The sequence below is a fragment of the Oncorhynchus mykiss genome, chromosome 10 (genome assembly GCF_057628025.1).
Source record: "Oncorhynchus mykiss isolate SJ-2025 chromosome 10, ASM5762802v1, whole genome shotgun sequence".
Lineage (NCBI taxonomy): Eukaryota > Metazoa > Chordata > Actinopteri > Salmoniformes > Salmonidae > Oncorhynchus > Oncorhynchus mykiss.
In genome coordinates this window covers 20669719-20695157 of record NC_143031.1, presented here as the reverse complement: position 1 = coordinate 20695157, position 25439 = coordinate 20669719, and the positions used below count along the sequence as shown (strand labels likewise).

The 25439-nt window shown below is 44.2% G+C and overlaps 1 protein-coding gene and 1 long non-coding RNA gene across 2 annotated transcripts in view; one reads left to right on the top strand and one right to left on the bottom strand.

Annotated features, from left to right (window-relative positions):
* The window catches only part of LOC110534865 (unconventional myosin-VIIa), a 70555-nt gene that overhangs the window by 30382 nt on the left and 14734 nt on the right, over window positions 1–25439 (bottom strand). Inside the window, exons 5-29 of the mRNA XM_036989866.2 lie at window positions 24818–24835; window positions 23995–24179; window positions 23610–23731; window positions 22605–22747; window positions 21976–22089; window positions 21394–21547; window positions 18609–18685; window positions 18358–18477; window positions 18079–18221; window positions 17414–17624; window positions 16753–16888; window positions 15917–16023; window positions 13309–13446; window positions 12933–13091; window positions 12666–12758; window positions 12426–12520; window positions 11943–12027; window positions 11472–11690; window positions 10921–11118; window positions 10556–10675; window positions 10226–10432; window positions 2360–2539; window positions 1098–1196; window positions 633–760; window positions 183–309 (exon numbers count right to left, since the gene is read on the bottom strand). Of these exons, the coding sequence (XP_036845761.1) occupies window positions 183–309; window positions 633–760; window positions 1098–1196; window positions 2360–2539; window positions 10226–10432; window positions 10556–10675; window positions 10921–11118; window positions 11472–11690; window positions 11943–12027; window positions 12426–12520; window positions 12666–12758; window positions 12933–13091; window positions 13309–13446; window positions 15917–16023; window positions 16753–16888; window positions 17414–17624; window positions 18079–18221; window positions 18358–18477; window positions 18609–18685; window positions 21394–21547; window positions 21976–22089; window positions 22605–22747; window positions 23610–23731; window positions 23995–24179; window positions 24818–24835 (3378 nt within the window). The remainder of the gene's footprint in view (window positions 1–182; window positions 310–632; window positions 761–1097; window positions 1197–2359; window positions 2540–10225; window positions 10433–10555; window positions 10676–10920; window positions 11119–11471; window positions 11691–11942; window positions 12028–12425; window positions 12521–12665; window positions 12759–12932; window positions 13092–13308; window positions 13447–15916; window positions 16024–16752; window positions 16889–17413; window positions 17625–18078; window positions 18222–18357; window positions 18478–18608; window positions 18686–21393; window positions 21548–21975; window positions 22090–22604; window positions 22748–23609; window positions 23732–23994; window positions 24180–24817; window positions 24836–25439) is intronic.
* LOC149979959 (uncharacterized) lies at window positions 7660–11069 on the top strand. The gene is made up of 3 exons (XR_016483611.1): window positions 7660–7757; window positions 10349–10447; window positions 10933–11069. It is a non-coding gene; the product is annotated as an uncharacterized LOC149979959 (long non-coding RNA).

The following is a 25439-nucleotide window of genomic DNA, read 5'->3' as shown; positions in this document are numbered from 1 at the left end:
CATCAATGAGACATTCTGGGGCATATTCAGTGGATCCACTTCGAATTCAACAGAAATTGGTCAAGACAGATTTGAGTGGTATGTGTATGTGTGTTTGTAAGTGTGTGTGTATGTGCGTGTGTGTAAGTGTGCATGTGTGTGTGTGTGTTTGCACACGTGTATCAAAAAGAAGAGGATCTTACTTTGACAAACTTCTCAGAGGGAGCGAAGCAGCCAGCGCAGAGAGAGAGCAGGATCCAACCACGGGCATGGCTACTCTTTGACGGGTTCTGGGTCAGCTGCTTGCAGATCTGACAGTAGATCTCATCTCTGGTGAAGGACAACAGCCAGCCAATCACAGCCACCATCAGATCATGAGCAGCAAAAACCACAAGCCAATCACACGGACCATAAGTAGTAAGTCAGAACCAGGACACGTACTGATGATGTTTAGTGTCCCCATATCCAAACTAGCATACCACTCAGAATACAAGTCCAATACATTACTTAAATCGTTGACGGGTGACGGGTGAAAACAAAATGGTGGAAGCTCAGATCATAAATGAAGGAGGGGAGCATGGAGAGGACAGATTGAGAAAGCGAAAGATTCTTTCTGAGTATTTGGTAGAATAAGTCGAAGGGTTGTAGGTCACCTGAGGGCGGGCCTTAGGATGCCGTTCCCAATGATGAAGTGCAGCTTCTCCAGGTTGGATGTGGGACGGTCCTCCAGCATGCTGTTCCCCTGTAGGCTGTAATCGCCGTCAGTCAAACGCCGGGTCACCTAGAGGAGGAGGAGGCGAGGCCAATAGGGAACAGTCATGTCATTGGTGATTCCTTCCATTCTGTATGTTATTGGTATTGGTAAATGCTGAGTTGGCATCGGGGTTTGAATTACAGGGGTGCCCAGAGATTCTGAACACTCCTATAACAAATCAGATGACCCCTATAATCTGTCAAATATTAGCATGGGCATATCCATAAGCAGTAAAACAAATGTTGGTCTAACCAACTATTTTTGGGATTGTGTGGCTCAGTTGGTGGTAGCATGATGCCGCTAACTGATATATATTATTATAATATGCTGTATATTATGATGATCGCTATAATGAGACACAAACCTCTTCAGTGATTTTGGACTTCCTCTTCAGGGTGAGAGAGACCAGCTTGTGTCTCACACTGTTCTTCTTCTGCCCACCACCACCTTCAATGGAGCTGTTCTGTAAGAGGGAGAGAGGGGTGTAGATGAGCTTTATGTTGTCTGTCTGTCTGTCTGTCTGTCCCTCCGTCCGTCCGTCCGTCCGTCCGTCCGTCTGTGTCCTGGATGGCATACACAAAAAATCTCAACATTCTACCAACGCCCTCCTTCTAATCTCCTTAACCGCTCCCTTAGGCCAGTGTTTCTCAAACCCTGGTCCTGGGGACACAAAGGGGTGCATAGTTTTTATTTTTTGCAGTAGCACTAACGTACCTGACTCCAATAGTCAAAGGCTTGATAAGTTGAATCAGGTGTCTGAGGGCGAGGGCAAAAACAAAAATGGACACACCTATAGGTCCCCAGGACCAGGATTGGGAAACACTGACTTAGGCCTAATTTTACTTTACACAAGTACACAATACAAGAATGCAATTAGCAACACAACTACGCCATTTTACGTGGCTAATTGCGTTCTTATGTTGCGTATTTGTGTTATTGTTTAAATTAGGCTTCAAACACTTCCTATTACGTTCTCCCTCCAAGTCACATCTTCTCTGTCCCATTTGACTCTGAATACCTCAAAAGCATACTTTACTACTCCTCAACTCCACATCCTCTCAGGTCCCCCCTTCTCCCCTGCTCTTCCCACCTACATTCTATCCCTTCCCTTCTCTCTACTCCCCTCTCTCACCGAGGTTGGGGGAGGGGAAGTTGATCCTGGATCTGTACCTACGGGAAGCGTCACTCCAGAGCTCCCCCTCACCTCTCCCTCCACAGTCTGGAGCTCCTGCAGCGCACTCTTGTAGGACCTCTTTCTTCCTCTCTCCCCTCCCTCTCTCCCTTCCCTCACCTCTCCCTCCACAGACTGGAGCTCCTGCAGCTCTCTCTAGTAGGATCTCTTTATTCCTCTCTCCCCTCCCTCTCTCCCTTCCCTCACCTCTCCCTCCACAGTCTGGAGCTCCTGCAGCTCTCTCTTGTAGGACGTCTTTCTTCCTCTCTCCCCTACCTCTCTCCCTTCCCTCACCTCTTCCTCCACAGTCTGGAGCTCCTGTAGTTATCTCTTGTAGGACCTCTTTCTTCCTCTCTCCCTTCCCTCACCTCTCCCTCCACAGTCTGGAGCTCCTGCAGCTCTCTCTTGTAGGACCTCTTTCTTCCTCTCTACCCTCCCTCTCTCCCTTCCCTCACCTCTCCCTCCACAGTCTGGAGCTCCTGTAGTTCTCTCTTGTAGGTCCTCTTGCCCAGCGTCTCGTAGATCTTGGTCATGACAGGGATTTTCTCAGAGCCGTCAATGATGGCGATGTGGTACTTGGGCTCGGGCAGGTCCCCCATGAACCTCAGCACTGTGACCCACACTGCCAGCGCGGCCTGAGGGAGGGGGGGAGGGGGGGTTGTTCGCCCAAGTTGCTAAATTACATATTGATTTCCTTACCTAGTAAGCAGTCTTTCGACTAAAACAGACAGCAATCTTTGGTTTTGTTTCCCTGGCTGCGGTCAAATGCTAACATTAGTATGCTTGTCCAAAAACCAATTTGATATCCCCCAAATTAGCATGTTCTTAATTTTCTGCCAAATCATCTTTGAAAAGAAAAAGGCTCAACACTTGCTGGCCATTAAAAACAAATAGTTTTATTTAAGCGAAGTATTAAAAAAAAGCTGGACGTTTCGTTCATCAACGGCCTTCATCAGAAGACTATTGAGGGACGAAATGTGAAGCTTTAGTGGAAGTGACAGCGTTTTAACTTTTCATATTTTATTTAACCTTTATTTAACTAGGCAAGTCAGTTAAGAACACATTCTTATTTACAGTGATGGCCTACCCCGGCCAAACCCTCCCCTAACCCGGACGACACGGGGACAATTGTGAGACGCCCTATGGGACGGCCAGTTGTGATACAGCCCGGGATCGAACCAGGGTCTGTAGTGACACCTCTAGCACTGAGATGCAGTGCCTTAGACCGCTGCTCAACTCAGGAGCCTAATTTATGCTTCAAAACCAACTTTATAAGAGGTTTTAAAAATAGGTTATATTGACTCAAATTCCATGACATACAGTAAGGCACTGTTGGCAGAATAGATGGACGCAGTTCAATGAATGATTAATATAATTCACCAAGACATTTCTTGGTAGTTAAAAAAATATTGCTATCAGGTTGTAAATCACCACTGGCCTGGTGCATTGTTTGCTGCCTGCATCCATTCTGGATGCACTGTTTCAGTTTCAATGACTCAATATGTTGAACAAAAATGGATGACTTGTAACTAAGGCCAGGAATACAATCAAACTAGCAAGGATAATGATCACAAGTCAGTCATAAAGTGGCTAATAGGCTAGCGCACATGTGTCAAACACAAGGCTTTCCGGCCGAATAGGACACACAAGCGAGTATAAATGAGTCCACATTTGAGTCATTTACTTTATGAAATTACAGCCTGATGCGCTCGCAGCGAAAGTGTACAGACACATTCCACAGTCCTAGCTAGGCTACTAAAATATTGCAGCCTGGCTTCGGTTTTTGAAGCTTGACAATGAACAACCAAAAATCAAAACTTGCAACAAAACAACATGCAAGGAGAAACATGTAGGACTACTAAAGAAACGTTTGAGCAGTAGTCTAGGTTGGCTACTCAATTACAAAAAAAAATGAGTACATGAGTGCAAAAAATGAGTGCATTCAACCACACAAGTCATCCGTGATATATAGATTGTTAAACAACCATCATTGGCCACTTTAATAAATGGAACACTAGTCACTTTAATAATGGCACTACAAGAATGTTTACATATCTCATATGTATATACTGTATGTAGCAGTGTGATGTTGTTCCCCTAGATTATGCACCAAGTTGCACACAAGGACCAATTCAAATAGGCCAGGTCAAGAGGGGATGTTAATAATTTGATAATAATAATAATAATAATAATAATTCAGTGTATTTTTTTTATTTAATGACACCTGCATAGCTAATGTTTTTCTTTGGTGTACAAACACTTTTTCACATCAATATTGAACATACATGTGATTGTTAAAGTTTTGTATATTTTGGTTTGGTCCATCGCGGGTTGTCTGTATTTCCATACCCCCTTATTGTTCTCTTTTGCCTGACCTTCAGCTAGCAAGGTATGTTGTCCTTGGCTCCCAAATGGTTTAATATAAAACCGTCATAATGTTACACAATGTACTGTTATGCTACCATAAGTTTGTTACAATGTGGATAATATAAAGATTTATGTTAACAAGTTTCACAAAGCTCGCTAACTAGGGTATCTATTGTAACTTGTGAGTACTTGGGACAGTGTTTGAGTGAGTGTCCATGTGCTTGCGCAGGTGCCTGAGTGCTAGGACCGCGCCAAGGGTTAACATAATGTGTGTTGTCTCTTCGTGTGCAGGTATGTCTTTTATTTTGTCCGAATTATGTTCTGTATCATTTTGCTTGTATTGTATGGTGTGCTGTTGTGCATTGTGTGCACGCAGCACCTGTTATTTCCTTTTGGCGTTCTCTTTTGCCTGACCTTCGGCTAGCAAGGTGCCTGAGAGCTAGGACTGCGCCAAGGGTTAACATAATGTGTGTTGTCTCTTCGTGTGCAGGGCAAATAAAAATAATTCAACTAGCAGACCTTCAGTTGTGGCAGCGTCCTAATTAAAAGTACACAACGCAGAATGAACCACGCAACATGTACACTACACTATCTATTCTATACTATCTGTTGCATTTTAGCTGCTCTGTAACTACTCATCCATATATTTTATATTTATATATTCTTATCCCATTCCTTTACTAGATTGTGTGCATTAGGTTTTGTTGTGGAATTGTTAGATATACCTGTTAGATACTGCTGCACTGTTGGATTTAGAAGCATAAGCATTTTGCTGCACTCGCAATAACATCTGCTAACCATGTGTATGTGACCAATACCATTTGATTTGATGTGCAGAAAAAGGTCAAATATGTTTTAGGTTTAAATGGTACAACAACCTATAGCTATTTGGAGTTACTAAATACTTCTGATCAGGGTCACAGCATATTATGCACATCTGCAAGTGTAACAATATAGACTTTACGTCCGTCCCCTCGCCCCGACCTGGGCGCGAACCAGGGACGCTCTGCACACATACAACAGTCACCCTCGAAGCATCGTTACCCATCGCTCCACAAAAGCCACAAGGGGAACCACTACTTCAAGGTCTCAAAGCGAGTGACGTCACCGATTGAAATGCTACCAGCGCGCACCACCGCTAACTAGCTAGCCATTTCGCATCGGACACACTAGCATAGCAGCTGGACAAAGGCTGGACAAATATCTTATTTTGTTTTAATATGTTAAAATGCTAACACAGAATCCTATGTAGGCAGATATTATAAAGGGCTATATTTTTTCTAACAGAACAATGGGCAGTTTGCGTCGCAGTTGCGTGTTATTTTGTAAAAACAAATAGGCTATGTCTGGCCTCTGTGTTTTTTTAATATGGCCCGTGCTCTGATTGAGTTTGACACCCCTGGGCTAGCGTATCTATTTATGTAGTTAGCTATTTATTTAGCATGCTAAAAACACGGAGTCTAATGTTAGTTAGCTAGCTGCTGGGAGGATATCATGATGTCATTGGAGGAGTGGGTGAGTGACCAACTTTTTCCCCTCAAATAGCTTTTTGGTGGCTACAGCTAAAGATGCAGGCGTCATTTGGTTAGTTAGCAAGAAATGTGAATCTCTTTCCTAGCTAGCTAGCTATGCTGAACTTGAACGATTTATCCACAGTTAGCATATCTCTTAGTTGTCTATCAAATGTATTTTGCATTGATCAAATGTGCGGGCAGGCAGGTTCCCCTTCAGTTGTCAGAACGTGGGTTGGGTCAAGCATGCATTATCAGGCAAGCTGCAGAAGGATGAGTCGGCTACTATTCCCCATCTTTTATCAGTGTAATTTTGACGGCCAACTGGCTGAAAAAGTTTGAGAGGGTTTATCTAATGTTCCCTCGTTCGATTTTAGCTAATCTCAGTATGGATAGCCTTAGTTGTTGATCTTTTTGATGTGATTAGGCAACTGAGGGAGAGAGAGCCTACCTTTTCATGATTGTTTGAACAATAGCACTGTGAAGTTCCCAAATGTCTGCAGAAATCCATTCAGGTGTATTTTGTGGCTTTTGGCGAATGCATTCTAAAGTCGTGCTGTTGCTACTGCCTGTAAAAACACAGTCCAGTTTAAAGTGAATGATGGCAGGCCTGTGTGGCAAATGGGTTATTAGCATATCGGCCTACTGTAGCTCTGATTGACTATGGCACCGGTCTGCATAGACTCTGGTCCTGGACAAGACTGATGTTTTTATAAAATGTTACTTACTGCAGTTTCTATTAATTGTCCAAAAGCACGGCTGCTTACCCACTCTATACTGCTACAGAATTTTCACAAATGCCTTACTCTACATCATTCCCAAACACTCTATGAATTTTCTGACAAGTGCTGGTTTGTCAGAAAATGTAAAACAAGGTCATCTTTCTGGGGGTGTATTTGAATAAGATTTAATGTTGCTAAAAACGCTGTCAGTTCCACTTTAAATAAAACTATGAGATTTTAAAGGTGAGCAAGTGTTGCGCATTTTCAACGATAATCTAATTCTTTGGTCGCACCTCGACTCACATTGGTTGAGCGCCCTCCACTTCTTTCACGCCCAAACCATCTTAAACAGTGGTCACCAAGCGGTTGCTCGATCTCAAAGGCATTCCTAGTCGATCACCAAACATTTCTGTAAAAAACCCAACGATAAAGCCTTGCGTTCTTATTTTTCTTTATTTGTTTTGCACTGTTGGTGGTAGGTGCACTTGATTAAGCACCGGGAATGCAAAGTGTTCCCATTTTGAACCATTTCATATGTCTGAAGCTAGAACTCTGTCTATCCGGCAGGCCCATAGAGCAAATCAAAGTGCATTTATAGGCCTATCGCTAGACAATAAGATAGCTTAGATCACCGTGACTACACAGTTTCCTAGCGCCATAGACCACTTGTAAAACTCATTCCACGGAGGGCCGAGTGTCTGCAGGTTTTTGCTCCTTCCATGTACTTGATTGATGAATTAAGGTCACTAATTAGTTAGGAACTCCCCACATCTGGTTTTCTAGGACTTAATTAAAAGGAAAAAACAAAAACCTGCAGACACTAGATCCTTGTTTGACACCCCTATCATAGGCTGTAAAAAGAATCCTTGAATGCACAGCTAAGTGATCATTTAAGATTTCAAAACCATGACTAGAGAGAGACTAAACGAACACAGCAAAAAACTGTTGTTTTTAAGTAAGTTCATGTTCAAGTTGTTATTCAGCACTGTCAACACCTTGTTCAACACTTATGTAAGCCATAAAATGCACTTTCTCCCTACTTACACTCACACTGGCTGCAACAACCCGTATTGCAGGGTTTCAATAAGCTTGTGTTGTTATTATTTGCAGGTTGTGTCTTTTTTTTTAAATCAAGGAATATTTACCTTTCTCTGATCATAGGAGTAACAACATGAATTGGTGCATGAGTCTGAAATAATGCAGTGCCACCAGCTGGAAGACTGTGTCCCCTTTTCTCAGCAGAGGGAGGGAAGGTGAGTCAGGTTAGAGGCGGCCTCACGCTGCTCCCTCCCCTCAGACTGACCATCAGATGCAGGCTATCAGTCCAGTAAAAAAAAAGGGAATTATTATGCTCACTCTGCTGTGCCTCACAAGTAATACAACACATGATCTATTACAAGTGTGATCAAACACGCAAAACGTCAGTATAGAGACAAAGTGGAGTTGCAATTCAACGGCTCAGACGCAAGACGTATGTGGCAATCCCGGTCTACAAAAGGAAAACCAGCCACGTCGCGGACACCGATGTCTTGCTTCCTGACAAGCTAAACACCTTCTTTGCCCACTTTGAGGATAACACAGTGCCACTGACGCAGCCCGCTACCAAGGAATGTGGGCTCTCCTTCTCTGAGGCCGACGTGAGTAAGACATTTAAACGTGTTAACCCTTGCAAGGCTGCCTGTCTAGACGGCATCCCTAGCCGCATCCTCAGAGCATCAGCAGACCAGCTGGCTGGTGTTTTTACGGACATATTCAATCGCTCCCTATCCCAGTCTGCTGTCCCCACATGCTTCAAGATGGCCACCATTGTTGCTGTACCAAAGAATTGGTAACTGAACTAAATGACGTGGTGGTTCTGTCATCATGAAATGCTTTGAGAGACTATTCAAGGATCATATCACCTTACATGCCACCCTAGACCCACTTCAATTCGCTTAAAGCCCCAACAGGTCCACAGACGATGTAATCGTCATCACACTGCACACTGCCCTATCCCATCTGGACAAGAGGAATACCTATGTAAGAATGCTGATCATTGACTACAGCTCACCATTCAACACCATAGTGCCCTCCAAGCTCATCATTAAGCTCGAGGCCCTGGGTCTGAACCTCGCCCCGTGCAATTGGGTCCTGGACATCCTGACGGACTGCCCCCAGGTGGTGAAGGTAGGAAACAATACCTCCACTACGCTGTTCCTCAACACTGGGGCTCCACAAGGGTGCGTGCTCAGCCCCCTTCCTGTTCACCCATGAATTTGTGGCCAAGCCCGCCTCCAAACTCAATCATCAAGATTGCAGATGACACAGCAGCAGTAGGCTTGATTACCAACAACAGCGAGACAGCCTATAGGGAGGAGGTGCGGGCTCTGGGAATGTGGTGCCAGGAAAACAACCTCTCACTCAACGTCAACAAAACAAAGGATGACTTCAGGAAACAGCAGAGGGAGCACCCCCTATCCACATCAACGGGACAGCAGTGGAGAAGGTGGAAAGTTTTAAGTTCCTTGGCGTACACAAACCTGTACAAACTGAAATGGTACACCCACACAGACAGTGTGGTGAAGATCCTCAGGAGGCTGAAGAAATTCAGCTTGTCACCTAAAATACTCACAAACTTACATTTACAGATGCACAATTGAGAGCATTCTGTTGGGCTGTATCACCACCTGGTATGGCAACTTCACAGCCCACAACCGCAGGGCTCTCCAGAGGGTGGTGCATTCTGCACAACTCTTCACCGGGGGAAAACTACCTGCCCTCCAAGAAACCTACAGCACCCGGTGTCACAGGAAGGCTATAAAGATCATTAAGGACAACAACCACCCAAGCCACTGCCTGTTCACCCCGCTATCATCCAGAAGGTGAAGCCAGTACAGGTGCATCAAAGCTGGGACCCGAGAGACTGAAAAACAGCTTCTATCTCAAGGCCATCAGACTGTTAAATAGCCATCACTAGCACAGAGAGGCTGCTGCCTATACACACAGACTTGAAACCATTGGCCACTTTAATAAATGGAACACTAGTCACATTAATAATCTCACTTTAATAATGTTAACATGTCTTGAAATACTCATCTCATACGTATATACTGTATTCTATACTATTCTACTGTAACTTAGTCTATGCCGCTCTGACATTGCCTGTGCAAATATTTATATATTCTTAATTCCATTTCTTCACTTAGATTTGTGTGTATATGTTGTGCAATTGTTAGATATTACTTGTTAGCTGCACTAGAAGCTCAAGCATTTCGCTACACCCGCAATAACATCTGCTAAACACGTGTATGTGACAAATCAAATTTGATTTCAAAATGGTCTGGAACAACAACATTGGCAGGGCAATTCAAGCAAAGCCAACATGCAGTGATTATGTATTAGGCCTATAGCCTAATGCTCAAACCTCATTGCTACAGAACAGTTTTTAATTGGTTAATGTTTCATGGGCTTACGTTTTTTAGGTCATGTTTCAAAATAATCTGAGCTGTAGATCTCAGATTGTATTTTGTCCCAGAAAGTTAACTTATCTAAAAGTGTCTGAAATTGATTGTGTAACTCCATGAAGATTTGTGCAGGAAATGTAAAACATGCTAATTCTGGGGGATATGAATAATTTATTTGTAAGGGGGGTAGCTTTTGTGGGGTTGTGTTAATGTTGAATGAGAAACTCAGGATCCCAACGGCGAAAACACACGATAGGTCAAAAGTTAGGTCAACTCACCAGCTGGTCGCCCTCGTCCTCGTGAAAGAGCAGCGGCTGTTTGAGCGGGCGCCGCACATAGGTGTGCGTGGTGGTGCCCTGGAAGTAGGTGGCGGCAAACTTAGAGAACTTGTACTCCGACAGGTCTTCTTCCTCATCGTCAGGCAGAGGGAGAGCCTCGTCCAAGTCTTCCTCCTCCCCCTCGGCCCGCGGAGCCACCTCCAGGTCCTATAACACACCCATGTAAGCAGGCACAGACAGGCAGGTGCACCCACCCACCCACGCACACACACAGACATAGCCTATACACCAAGGCACACACACACACCTTCCATCTACACCCCTACTTACCTCGAAGCCGGCCGGCCCCTGTCCCTCCAGGTTGGGCAGTGCCCCTGTGTTCCCCAGGAAGCCAAACATCTGGTCCACCATGTCTGAGTGGTCCACTGGCTGCTGCCTCTCCCGCTCCACCTGTTGGGTTGAGTTTGAGTTATTAACACAAACAATGGACAATATCAAACATATAACACAAGGTAGCTCCAGTATGTGTAGCCTGGTCCCAGATTGACCTGTTTGTGCTGTCTTGCCACATCTATGGTCATTGTCACATTACAGTCCATTTTGGCTCATTGACACCAATGCATGAATAAGTGAACATTTGTCTAAAGTAGAAGTTAAGATTCACCTCTAAGTAACCAATTAGCTGCTTCATATACCTGTTCCACCAGCTCCTTCTTCCGTCGTGCCTCCTCCCGTGCCTCCTTCTCCCTCTGCTCCTCCTGACGGGTCAGCTCGGCCAGGCGCTCCTGGTGACTCCTCTCGGCCTCAGCCCGCGCCCGCCGCGCCGTCATCTGATTCATCAGGCGCTCCTCCTCAGCCAGACGCTGGCCCTCCGCTTCTTGACGCCGCCGGTGCTGAGAAAGGGGCAAGAGAGTTGTTTAATTACTTACAATATCTCTTAAATGTTTTTAAATATTCCTAGATGTCAAAGTAATGTAACAGGAAGTAAACAGGTAACAAAATATTCAGTAAATTGAAAAAGCAGAAGCAAAGGAGCTTAGATAAAATAGCCTTGAGTCCATGAAAGTACAATAACCTGAAGATATGTGTGTGTTTTCAGTCACTGCGTTTCTGCTGTTACACTACAGGACATACAGTATGAGTCTTATATTTTGCCCCTCCTGCCTTACTTTAGCCCTGTTGATTTGCTGTGTGTGTGTCTACCTCTGTGTGTATGAGTATGCATGTGAGTAGTGTAATATCTTACCTCTGCCCTGAGTCTCTGGGTAACCCTCCGCGCGATCATGCCCCGGGCATATGCCTGGATGGTGATCACCGCATGCAGCTGCCGCCAAAAGGACCGCCTCACCATGAAACCACGGCAACGGGCCTGTATTTGGGTGACGCGCGTTTTGGCCAATCGGTAGGTGACAAAGAGTTTCCTTGACCTATAGAGGGCTTGGAGGCGCAGGAAGCCCACCCTCATCTGGATAGGAGACACCAAACACCAATATAACACAAATATAATGTTCTAACAACATAAATACACCAATATAACACAACAATAATGTTATAGCAACATAACTACAACACATAACTCAGCAACTATGGAACATGCTTTTAAGGAACGTCCGATGAGGGAATGAATGTCATTCCTGGCCAGGGATACGTCCAAGTGAACCGTCCAGGAAATGGATGATTGTGAAATGTCAGTAACCATGGAGATAGAGGAACTCACTGCACTGTAGTCCTTCCTGCACCGATAGCCACGCCATGTTTTCTGAATGAGTGTCACTGACCTCCTCACCCTCAGGAAGTTAGTCCTGGAAAACACACAGGGGTGAGAGAGGGAGAGGTGCATATAAAAACATGATAGCATTCTGTAGTGCTCAACCACCATGTCCAGTCAATTCAACGGCAGTATCTGAATTAGAACAATTAGGAAGTTTTTTTATTTTTTAAAGTCCATAAAATATGGATAAACAAAATAAACTTGAAGAGGATCCTTCACTGCACCACTTCTGCTCTCCATCCCCACCGCCTGTCCCCTCTCCCCCTCCTCACCCTCTCTTCCTCCATTGTTCCCCTCTTCTTCTCCTCCTCCCTCACTCCCCGCCTCTGTCCTTTCCCCCTTGTCCCCCACCCCTCCCCTCTCCTCCTCTCCCTCTGTCTCTCTATACCCTTCACTCTCAACCCTCCCCTCTCTCCCCTTCTTCCTCACCTCTCCTTCATTCCTCTTACAGCCTTTTGAATAAGGATGACCTTGTCGGTGATGGCCTTGTCCCTCTCTATCTCCAGCTGCATGTCATGGTGGTCCTGAAATAGAGAGGGAGGGGAGGAGAGACATAGAGAGAGACCATTGTTTTATCGTAATATGTCATTTGTGTAATAATGTAGGTGAAAATATGTTGTTTATCAACCAGATAAGCATGTTGATTTGCAATCTATAAAATCCAGACACCTTGAGAAAGATCTTGGTCTTCCCAATCTGCCAGTCATCATCTCGTCCAAGAACTGCCTCCATTATCTTCTGACATGTCCCTCTCAGGTCCTCCTATGAGAAAACAGCGGGGGTTGAATGACACATCTCTCAACCAATAGCCATCCTGAAGTAGAGTAACAGAACATAGTAGTATCATTTTCTTATTGGACAAGTCCAGGAGGCCCTCCCTGTTTCAGTCTGGTTTCTTTTGTTTGGTGCTAATGAACAGGGTCCAGCTCTGCTCACCTGTCTGTTTGCAGGTTTGACTCCGGGCATGAGAACGCGATAGCGGTCTACAAACTCTCCGAAGGTGTATCTGATGGGGTAACCGGCGCGCCTGATACGAATGGTCTCCATCATCCCAGAGTACCTCAGCTGACGCACACACAGCTCCCTGTCAAACAGCTAGATGGACAGACAGACGGGCAGAGTTAACAAAGTGAACAGCCGTAAGAGAATGGTAAACAAACATCGTGACACACACAAGCATGGATGCGAACACACACACAGATAAACAGGCATGTACACACACAGGCATGTACACACACAGGCAGATACACACAAGCACACGCACACATAAACACAATATTTCATGCTAGTATGTTCCTCAGGTTGGACTCACCATGGGTTTCTTGAGCTCGTTGGGTTTGATGCAGCGGACGAAGAAAGGCTGACACGCATTGAGGGTTCTCATCAGCAGCTCCAGAGAACGCTTGAACTGGCTGCTCAGAGTAGGGGAACGCTTCCTGGTCTCCACACCCTGCCAAAACACACACGAACACGCACACACACACACACATTTACAGTACCAGTCAAAAGTTTGGACACACCTACTCATTCAAGGCTCTTCTTTATTTGTACTATTTTCTAAATTGTAGAATAATAGTGAAGACATCAAAACTATGAAATAACACATATGGAATCATGTAGTAACCAAAAACAAATCAAAATATATTTTATATTTGAGATTCTTCAAAGTAGCCTCCCTTTGCCTTGATGAAAGCTTTGCACATTCTTGGCATTCTCTCAGCCAGCTTCATGATGAATACTTTTCCAACAGTCTTGAAGGAGTTCCCACATATGCTGAGCACTTGTTGGCTGCTTTTCCTTCACTCTGTGGTCCAAATCATCCCAAACCATCTCAATTGGGTTGAGGTCGGGGGATTATGGAAGCCAGGTCATCTACTTCAGCACTTCATCACTCTCCTTCTTGTTCAAATAGCCCTTACACAGCCTGGAGGTGGGTTTTGGGTCATTGTCCTGTTGAAAAACAAATGAAAGTCCCACTAAGCGCAAGCCAGATGGGATGGCGTATTGCTGCAGAATGCTGTGGTAGCCATGCTGGTTAAGTGTGCCTTGAATTCTAAATAAATCACTGACAGTGTCACCAGCAAAGCACCCCCACACCATCACACCTCCTCCTGTCACACCCTGATCTGTTTCACCTGTCTTTGTGCTTGTCTCCACTCCCCTCCAGGTGTCGCCCATCTTCCCCCCCAGATTTCCACCGGTCTAATGTCCATTGCTCGTGTTTCTTAGCCCAAGCAAGTCTCTTCTTATTATTGGTGTCCTTTTGTAGTGGTTTCTCTGCAGCAATATGACCATGAAGGCCTGATTCACACAGTCTCCTCTGAACAGTTGATGTTGATATGTGTCTGTTACTTGAACTCTGGAAATAATTTATTTGGGCTGCAATCTGAGATGAAGGTAACTAATGAACTCATCCTCTGCAACAGAGGTAACTCTGGGTCCTCTTTTCCTGTGGCGGTCCCCATGAAAGCCAGCTTCATCATAGTGCTTGATGGTTTTTGCAACACCACTTGAAGAAAAAAATCTAATTTCTTGAAGTTTTCCCGCATTGACTGACCTTCATGTCTGAAAGTAATGATGGACTGTTGTTTCTCTTTGCTTATTTGTCCTGTTATTGCCATAATATGGACTTGGTCTTTACCAAATAGGGTTATCTTCTGTATACCAACCCTACCTTGTCACAACACAACTGATTGGCTCAAATGCATTAAGAAGGAAAGAAATTCCACAAATGAACTTTTAAGAAGGCACACCTGTTCATTGAAATGTATTCCAGGTGACTACCTCATGAAGCTGGTTGAGAGAATGCAAAGAGTATGCAAAGCTGTCATCAAAGCAAAGGGTGGCTACTTTGAAGAATCTCAAATATAAAATATATTTTGATTTGTTTAACACTTTTTTTGGTTACTACATGATTCCATATGTGTTATTTAATGTCTTCACCTTTATTCTACAATGTAAAAAATAAAGAAAAACCCTTGAATGAGTACTGTATACAGTATACCATACATTTAAATGAACATTTTACAGCAGGGATTCCTACAGATTGTTTAAATGTAAGTGTAAACTCTAAATGCCACTTTAAATAACAGTGTTTCTCAAATAGTCGGTCAGGACCCCCTGGCGGGATGTGGCCAGTTCATGCTTGGTCGCAGTGTCAAATGATGTGGCCACAGGATAAAATATTTGAGAATCACTGTTTTAATATTAGTACCACTGGGGTGAAGACTGAAAAGAAAGAGGGACAGAAAGGTTTGAGTTCCAGAGGATGGATGGATGGATGGATGGAGGGGGTTTTGGGGTAAGCACAAGCTACATAAGGTTTGACATTGGTGGCAGCAGTGGGATCTGGGTTTTACCACAGTAGGAATGGCCGTTGTTTACCTTTGGAGGAGGAGTGGTGGGCGGCAGATAGCCACAAAGAAACTGAGGCCAGACAGAACCATAGAACACAACCACAAAGAGAGAAATGGAGAGAATGACAGAGGAAGATTGAGAGACGAAGAGAAGGGAGTGGTGGTATTAGCCATGCCTAATGCTACAGTATGTGAAAGAAGAATAGTAAAGAAGAGAAAGAATTGAGAGTGATCGCTTGATGACATCGTCACTGGGAAACAGGAAGCCCCTTACTATGGGCCACAAAATATGTCATTACCATCGAGAAAGAAGTGAGTAGACTTATAAAATGGCCACCGGTCTAACCACTACAGACACATTGACTTGACTGGGGAGGCACATTCTAGTTATTGTATTCTATGGTCGAAACCTTGTCTGGAATTCCACCATTTGCTCTCATGGCCTATTCTTAGCCTTTCTCCCTCTTGCTTAGTGGACACAGCCTGGCGGAGTGAGGGGAGAATACATTGAAGGAGTCATCATAACATCATCACTATGTGACCACCAGACACGTTATCTCTCACCATGGCGACATCAGCCTGGAAGATCTGCTTGATGAACTTGTTCTTGGAGGAATGTACCAGCTGGATGATGTCAGTATGGAGGCTGTCACGATTCTTCTCCAAGAAGCCTGAAAGAACACAGGAGTCAGTAATGCCCAATTCCAAAACAACCCCTAGCCCGACCCCTTACCTATGCAGTTGTGGAGAAACTGTACATGGAGTCTATCGGAGGGCGAGGGGGAGCTATTACCACATTGCTTACACCTGGCATACCCTTTCTATGGTATAGGGGCTAGGGGTTACACCTGGCATATCCTTTCTATGGTGTAGGGGCTATGGATTACACCTGGCATATCCTTTCTATGGTATAGGGGCTATGGGTAACAACTGGCATATCCTTTCTATGGTTTAGGGGCTATGGGTTACACCTGGCAGATCCTTTCTATGGTGTAGGGGCTATGGGTTACACCTGGCAGATCCTTTCTATGGTGTAGGGGCTATGGGTTACACCTGGCAGATCCTTTCTATGGTGTAGGGGCTATGGGTTACACCTGGCATATCCTTTCTATGGTGTAGGGGCTATGGATTACACCTGGCATATCCTTTCTATGGTGTAGGGGCTAGGGGTTACACCTGGCAGATCATTTCTATGGTGTAGGGGCTAGGGCTTGATTTGATATTGAGCATTTGACCAACTAGTAGATTTGCTGGAGTTCAATACTTTTTCTTCTGACCATGAACCAACCAAATCCTACTACATGGAGCATTGGTGACTTTCTTATATAATTGCAATGACTTAGAGGTATACATGTAAGCATTGGGTTGAGTATGAAGCCAATGCCTTAGAATAGGCTTACCTCTGGTCTCGTAATGGACCACCCCAGCAAAGTGCTGGATGCCAAACTGGGTCATGTAGGTGTTCTTAGGAGGGTGGTAGTTGGTGTTGAGTTTGTGCTGAGAGTTGATTTTATACAACATGGTGGCGTCTGTTCCCTGAGAGACACAGACAGAAAAAACATTTAGGCTGCGTCTGAAATTATAACCTCTTCCCTATATGGTCCTATGTAGTTCAGTTGGTAGAGCATTGCGCTTGCAACATCAGGATAGTGGGTTTGATTCCCAGGACCACCCGTACGTAAAATGTATGCATGTAAGCTGCTTTGGATAAAAGTGATTGGTAAATGGTATATATTCTATTATTAGGGTGCTATCTCAGACACACCCTTAAAGTTTGTGACCACAAACAAATACAATTCAATAGCACTTTATAACCCATTCAAGGGCAAAGTCATAATCAGGTTACAATTTAAATGTTTAGTTTCACCGTGGTCTTGCTATGCAATACGACAATCCTCTCTGCATGACTCCTAGCGATAATCTGTCACAAAATCGGTACCTTGTTACAGGGTTTTAAAAAAAACTGTAGTGCCTGTAACTGTCCACCCCCTCTTACAATACCTAAACTCAATATGCATATGAATTGACCGACAATGGTAAGGTGCCATATTGGTACTGTACCTTGGGGAACTTGCTCTCCTCATCTATGAGAGATATGATGTTCATGGGTTTATTGGCGATCATATCCAGAGCATCCTGGTTGTCGGTGAACTCGATATGTTGCCAGTTGATGTCCTCCAGGTTGTACTCCTCCTGCTCCAGCTTGAACACATGCCTCACAAAGAACTGCTGCAGGTTCTCATTGGCAAAGTTGATGCACAGCTGCTCAAAGCTTCAGGGAAGAAGGAACATAGCGAGAGCGGGTCATTCTGCAGCCAATTCATTTAGGGGTGTGTGTGTGTCCTCACTTTGATAGTAAAACGTGTCAGTGTGTGTGAGGTTGGGTGTGTGGTTGTTGTTGGAAAAATTGATGCACAGCTTCTCAAAGCAACAGGGAAGGAATGTAGCCAGAGCTGGTCACTGGACAGACAATCAAGTTCAGCTATACTGGTAAAAAATGCAGTGAGCATGTCAACCGCCAAATCAAATAAAGAGGCTGTCGACTTTAGTCGGGCACATACTATTGTCACCCAATTTTTCAACAGAGATGATTATGATTATGTCATGGTATGTCATGTCATGTTCAGTTCTAATGTACCCTAAATGGACAACAAAGCTTTTAGACTTTAGAATTTGAAACAAATGACTACAACATCCCCAAAGCTTGGGTCAGTGAGAGGACCCACCTGTTGACAGTAAAGTTCTCAAAGCCGAAGATGTCAAGCAGGCCGATGGACCTCCTTACGATCTTACTCTCACAGGACGGAGGTCTAAAGATGGCCGCGTTGATCTTGTCCACGATCCACACAAACAGCCTCCCATAGATACCCTGGGACAGGAGGGAACATTAACCTTCTGTGAAGGAACAGATTTAGTAGTGTGTGTGTGAGAGTGTGTGTATGTTCTCACTTTGATACTAAAATGTGTGCGTGTTCCATTGCATGCGTGGGGGTGAGGGTCCTGACCTTGACGAAGGCGTTTCTGACGTCCAGGCCCTGTTCCATGCTGAGGGGAGTGGACACACTCTCGCCCCGGGTGATCAGGGTACGTGTGGTCAGACATGACATCACATCCTTAGGGTCCACCTACACAACAATACAACAACACAACAACATACTGTGGTAGAGTACAACAATACAATACTCAGACATTGTGATGAACTCTACAGCACAAGCCCAGCACAGATATGGTGTACAGGTAAGTTACTACTACCCACCTCCATCAGAGATGCAGCAGTGGACAGGTCTGGAGATTGCACCACCACACAGGCATCCAGGTTGTCATAGGTATGGGCTGTTGGAGTGTATGTGTTTGCAAGGGGGAGAAAAGGGGGAAAGCAAGTCAAGAGTTTTGTTCCAAAACGCTATATCCACCACATCTGTATTTTTTCATCTCAAATGATTTCTTATGGGTACCTTCATGTTTGTGTAAAATATTACTGTTCTCAGATTTCTTATTTCTACATTTCAGATGTGTATTAAAATGGGTTTTTGTTGTAAAACGCAATATATCAATTGTTTAGCTGGAATGGAATGTTTGTATCTTGTACATTTCACTGTGATTTGTGGTTGTCTCACCTAAGATGAGTGCACTTACTGTAAGTTGCTCTGAATAAGAGCATCCGCTAAACGACTAAATTGTAAATATTTTACATAAGGATCTTATGTTATTGTATTGATTCATAAAAAAATAAACATATTTTATTGATTACACAAATGTATAATTTGTACAGTTCTTTATTACAAATGTAGTTATTTATCACATTTAGCTATGTAAAACCTAGCAGTATTACTTATTCATCTGTGAGTGAGGCGGATATATAGTGTTTTGCAACAAAACATGATAATGTGTCTCTCTGAATTGAAACCATCAAGTGATAGATTTTAACAAATACATGTCTGTCATTGAATATCCCTATGCCATGATTAGTTAGTGAAAAAACACCAATCTCTTTTAAAAATTTCTTTAAGCAATCTCATTTACCAACATTTCTGAAAATTGATATATAGCGTTTTGGAATTAAACCCTTCAAGTCAATTATGTACAGTGCCTTGCGAAAGTATTCGGCCCCCTTGAACTTTGCAACCTTTTGCCACATTTCAGGCTTCAAACATAAAGATATAAAACTGTATTTTTTTGTGAAGAATCAACAACATGTGGGGCACAATCATGAAGTGGAACGACATTTATTGGATATTTCAAACTTTTTTAACAAATCAAAAACTGAAAAATTGGGCGTGCAAAATTATTCAGCCCCTTTACTTTCAGTGCAGCAAACTCTCTCCAGAAGTTCAGTGAGGATCTCTGAATGATCCAATGTTGACCTAAATGACTAATGATGATAAATACAATCCACCTGTGTGTAATCAAGTCTCCGTATAAATGCACCTGCACTGTGATAGTCTCAGAGGTCCGTCAAAAGCGCAGAGAGCATCATGAAGAACAAGGAACACACCAGGCAGGTCCGAGATACTGTTGTGAAGAAGTTTAAAGCCGGATTTGGATACAAAAAGATTTCCCAAGCTTTAAACATCCCAAGGAGCACTGTGCAAGCGATAATATTGAAATGGAAGGAGTATCAGACCACTGCAAATCTACCAAGACCTGGCCGTCCCTCTAAACTTTCAGCTCATACAAGGAGAAGACTGATCAGAGATGCAGCCAAGAGGCCCATGATCACTCTGGATGAACTGCAGAGATCTACAGCTGAGGTGGGAGACTCTGTCCATAGGACAACAATCAGTCGTATATTGCACAAATCTGGCCTTTATGGAAGAGTGGCAAGAAGAAAGCTATTTCTTAAAAGATATCCATAAAAAGTGTTGTTTAAAGTTTTCCACAAGCCACCTGGGAGACACAACAAACATGTGGATGAAGGTGCTCTGGTCAGATGAAACCAAAATTGAACTTTTTGGCAACAATGCAAAACGTTATGTTTGGCGTAAAAGCAACACAGCTCATCACCCTGAACACACCAGCCCCACTGTCAAACATGGTGGTGGCAGCATCATGGTTTGGGCCTGCTTTTCTTCAGCAGGGACAGGGAAGATGGTTAAAATTGATGGGAAGATGGATGGAGCCAAATACAGGACCATTCTGGAAGAAAACCTGATGGAGTCTGCAAAAGACCTGAGACTGGGACGGAGATTTGTCTTCCAACAAGACAATGATCCAAAACATAAAGCAAAATCTACAATGGAATGGTTAAAAATAAACATATCCAGGTGTTAGAATGGCCAAGTCAAAGTCCAGACCTGAATCCAATCGAGAATCTGTGGAAAGAACTGAAAACTGCTGTTCACAAATGCTCTCCATCCAACCTCACTGAGCTCGAGCTGTTTTGCAAGGAGGAATGGGAAAAAATGTCAGTCTCTCGATGTGCAAAACTGATAGAGACATACCCCAAGCGACTTACAGCTGTAATCGCAGCAAAAGGTGGCGCTACAAAGTATTAACTTAAGGGGGCTGAATAATTTTGCACGCCCAATTTTTCAGTTTTTGATTTGTTAAAAAAGTTTGAAATATCCAATAAATGTCGTTCCACTTCATGATTGTGTCCCACTTGTTGTTGATTCTTCACAAAAAAATACAGTTTTATATCTTTATGTTTGAAGCCTGAAATGTGGCAAAAGGTCGCAAAGTTCAAGGGGGCCGAATACTTTAGCAAGGCACATCCAAGTGCATTTATAACTTCTAACTCAATAGCTAACTAGTCATGTGTCAGTTTTGGAAGACTACCCCTCTGTAAACCTGGAACCAAATTCAAGTGAGAACAAGACGGGGATTAACAACTTCCTCAAGGGTAAAATCCCCTCACTTTTGCTGCTCCCACAAGTGATCTTTTATAACACTTTCAATATTTAAAAGATCTCTTGTGGGAGCAGCAAACAGTGCATGAAGACAAGCCTTTTTTATATATAGTTGCCCAGCTCCTGTGCCGAGTTTGAAGGCATTGTATTGTGCTTCAACACTCTCTTTCCAAAATGGCCACCTCTGCCCACCCTCGTAGCGCAGGTTGCCCATGTGCAGGATGGCCGCCAGTAGTTTGGAGATCTCCCAGTTCTCTGTCTCTGTGAACATCAGCACCTTCATGGCCGACAGGATGCTGGAGTAATCCTTAAGGTCATCACGGCCATCACATTTTGTACAGTTCCCCTGGAGAGGGACATACACATAATTATCTATACTGTATAGTACATTCATTATTGCCCATGCGCAGGATGGACGCCAGTAGTTTGGAGATCTCCCAGTTCTCTGTCTCTGTGAACATCAGCACCTTTATGGCCAACAGGATGCTGGAGTAATCCTTTAGGTCATCATGGCCATTATTTTTTATTCAACTCTTTATTATTGATATTGGTTATTGTACTGAAATATTGAGGGAGTTAGTACATGAGCATTTTGCTGCATCTTTTATACCTGCTGTAAACTGTGTACGTGACAAATAACATTGGATTTGATATATACTGTGAGTTATATAAATATACACATGCACGCGCACACACACACACACACCGGTATACACATATACAATAGGAGCTAGACGCATGCACACCCCCCCCCCGCTCACACCCACTACTCACCATGGTGAGGTAGGAGTAGTCAGTGGCTAGGCCCAGGCCCAGCTTGGTCTTCAGCTCTGGGGCCATGCCCCGCAACATACAGTAGAAGATGTGATAGTTCCTCTCATCCGCAGCCTGGAGGCGAGAATAACACAGCAGGGTCGAGTTCAAAGGGTACAAAACAAAAGAAAACTGTCAAAACGGGAAACTGTCTGCAAACTCAAGATTTCTCCAGTATGTACTGTTCTATTCCACTCTATAGCCCCTCCCCCTGGACAATATAGCCCCTCCCCCTGGACCCTTACCTGTCTGCAATCCCTATAGCCCCTCCCCCTGGACCCTTACCTGTCTGCAAACCCTATAGCCCCTCCCCCTGGACCCTTACCTGTCTGCAGACCCTATAGCCCCTCTCCCTGGACCCGTACCTGTCTGCAGACCCTATAGCCCCTCCCCCCTGGACCCTTACCTGTCTGCAAACCCTATAGCCCCTCCCCCTGGACCCTATAGCCCCTCCCCCTGGACCCCTACCTGTCTGCAGACGCTATAGCTCCTCTCCCTGGACCCGTACCTGTCTGCAAACCCTATAGCCCCTCCCCCCTGGACCCTTACCTGTCTGCAAACCCTATAGCCCCTCCCCCCTGGACCCCTACCTGTCTGCAGACTCGGGACTTCTCCAGAAGATACTGTTCTATCTTTGCCCCCTCGATTGCACCTCTCTTGTTAAAGTGGATGTCGATGTATTTCCCAAAGCGACTGGAGTTGTCATTCCGGATGGTCTTAGCATTCCCGAACGCTGCAGGGATGAAAGATTAAAGTCCAGACTTAGTGTAACAGATGCAGTTCAGTGAACAATGCTCACATGATGAATCACCTTGCCTGAGACCTGAAGAGTATTGTGGCATGCAGTACACCAGGGTTTCCAACCCTGGTCAGATAGTCACATTAGCTTAGAGAGACATAGCTAATACAGTCCACATGTAGAATACACAGACGGAAACTTCAGAACGTGCAAATTAGGCTTTAGACATGGATAGGAGGCCCAATTGTTGTGTTATTTCCGGGTCACACAGAGTGTTAATGCCAACTTGGCATAGAGCGGTGAATGAATGCCCTGCCTGACTTAAGCTGTACACCAAATTGTCAGATCACTACTCTTGGCCTGGAGGGTGTTTCCTTCACCCCTGTACTTGTTCCAGGGAAAGAACGCAAGTCATGAATCTGTCTTTTAAGGACTTTGAAGAATGCATCCCAAGTTCAGCTTTTCCTACACAGCTTCTGTGATTCTAGCCTACAAATCTTTTTTTTTTAAACAAACCTGCCCCTGAGGTAGCTTGGAGCAAGTGTACAGTATCTCTGTATTCTACACAACACCACATTTGCCTTGCCAAGTAACATGAGGGCAAGTTGGCTAAGGCAGCGGCAGACAGCAAGCACCCTAGCTATTACATTTCATCAGTGCTGCTGAGTGGATATACTGTGGTTAGTCTCACAAAATTCAATAGAATACTGGTATAGACATTGGCATCCATGGAAACATAACTACAAGAGTGCTATCTTGGTCAGGAAATGTTTTCAATTAAACTGCTTTGGAATTGGACCAAGATGGCTGCCATTAATAGCCCATTCTAGTGTCTCATCTCAATGTTGAGTCTGACCTTCCAGTATGGGGTTGGCCTCCAGGACCTGTTGCTCAATCCAGGAGTGTTGTCCACTGATGGCTGCCAGGAACTGCAGGATCAACTTGGTGCTCTCTGTCTTACCTGCCCCAGACTCACCACTGAGGAACACAGGACGAGATGCAATATTTTATGTATAGAAGCAGGCAGGCAGACACAGACAGACAGACAGACAGACAGACAGACAGACAGACAGACAGACAGACATGCACGCACACACACATGTAAATACAGAAACTCAAACACATGCTCACTTAAATAGTGAAACCCAAATGCGCACACACTCACACACACACACACACACACACTCACGCACACACGCACGTACGCACACACGCACGCACGCACACACAAATACACTAACCTGATGATGCAGCACTGGTCCTTGTTGTTCCTCTGCATGTTGAAGTAGCAGTTGTCTGCTATGGCAAAGATGTGAGGTGGCATCTCCCCAATCTTCTTATTGGTGTACAGGCGGATCTGGTCTGGAGTGTAGATGGGCAGCAGCTGGTAAGGGTTTACCGCCACCAGAATCGACCCTGTGTAAGTCTGCAGGGAGAGGTCAAAGTCAAAAGGTGAAATGGTCAAGGTTCATGCCAAGATGAGGGCAACCATGTTCTCCCTGAGGATTTGGCGATAACTTGATTTGTCGCTAGTGATAGCATGATTTGTTGCTAGCGATAGCACAATTTGTCACTTTCTTTCACTGGGATTGTGATTAGGCTAGTCACTAGGCTCGTGATCACTGAGATAATGTATTGTGAGCCTGATGAAGATTGATAATTTAAATTCAGAACTACAAAATCATTGGAAGTTGAGATTGAAAATCCCCTTAATGTGCATAATCTAAACATAATAATCAGTCATAATAACCCATGATTTGTTGTACTTCCCTTGCCTGCAGACCAAAGCTGTGGTGTGTTCTAAAAGTTCACTTGTGTTGAACATTTCTGCTTTGATGGTCACAGCACATGTAACAAGCTGGATCAAAGGTTGGGCATGAAGCAGAGCTCGGCCTTCAGCCTAGCAGAGATTATATATAGCCATTCATTCAGTGACAGCAAAGAAAAGGAAAGTAGTAGAAGTGCTAGCATTAATGTCATGGGCTAGCTTGTTAGCGTGTTCCTTTTTAGCTTTAAAAAAAAGAAATAGGAAAGAGCATGCTTGTCTCTGTAGTTTGTACTCACCCTTCCCCCACAATTTGTCTATACAGAGAGATAGGGAGGGGGATGAAGAGGGAGAGGAAAGAGGTATAAGGAAAAAGCACAAAACAGGCACAAGTTGATGAGGGACAGACTGGGGAGGACATACAGGGGCTAGGTCTCAATACTCTATAACAGCTTCATTTAACCACCCATACCACATATATCACAACAGACTGAACACATTTCCATCATGTGTCCTGCCAGAGCAGTGATACTGAGGAAAGGATATGAGGAGAAGAAGCTGGTTCAAACTATTGAGCCACAGCCAGGCAGGGAAGATAAGGAACCAGTGGTGTTGGGGGGTTGTGGAGGCCAGGGGAACTAACATGCCAGTATAACCAAGAAAGTAAGTAAAATAACCACACAGACAAGGAAAACCCTACAACAGTCCATCAACAACATGAGCTACATGTCACTAAACAAGGTCACTATGTTTCATAGAATATGTTCTAAACCATACTTCCTTGTTATTTGAAGGACTCATATGCTGTAAAATTATCAATGGTAGAAAAAGTATCCATTTGTCATACAATTGTAAAGATAGAAAATTACTCAAGTAAAATTAGAAGTCCCCCAGTAAAATATTACTTGAGTAAAAGTCTAA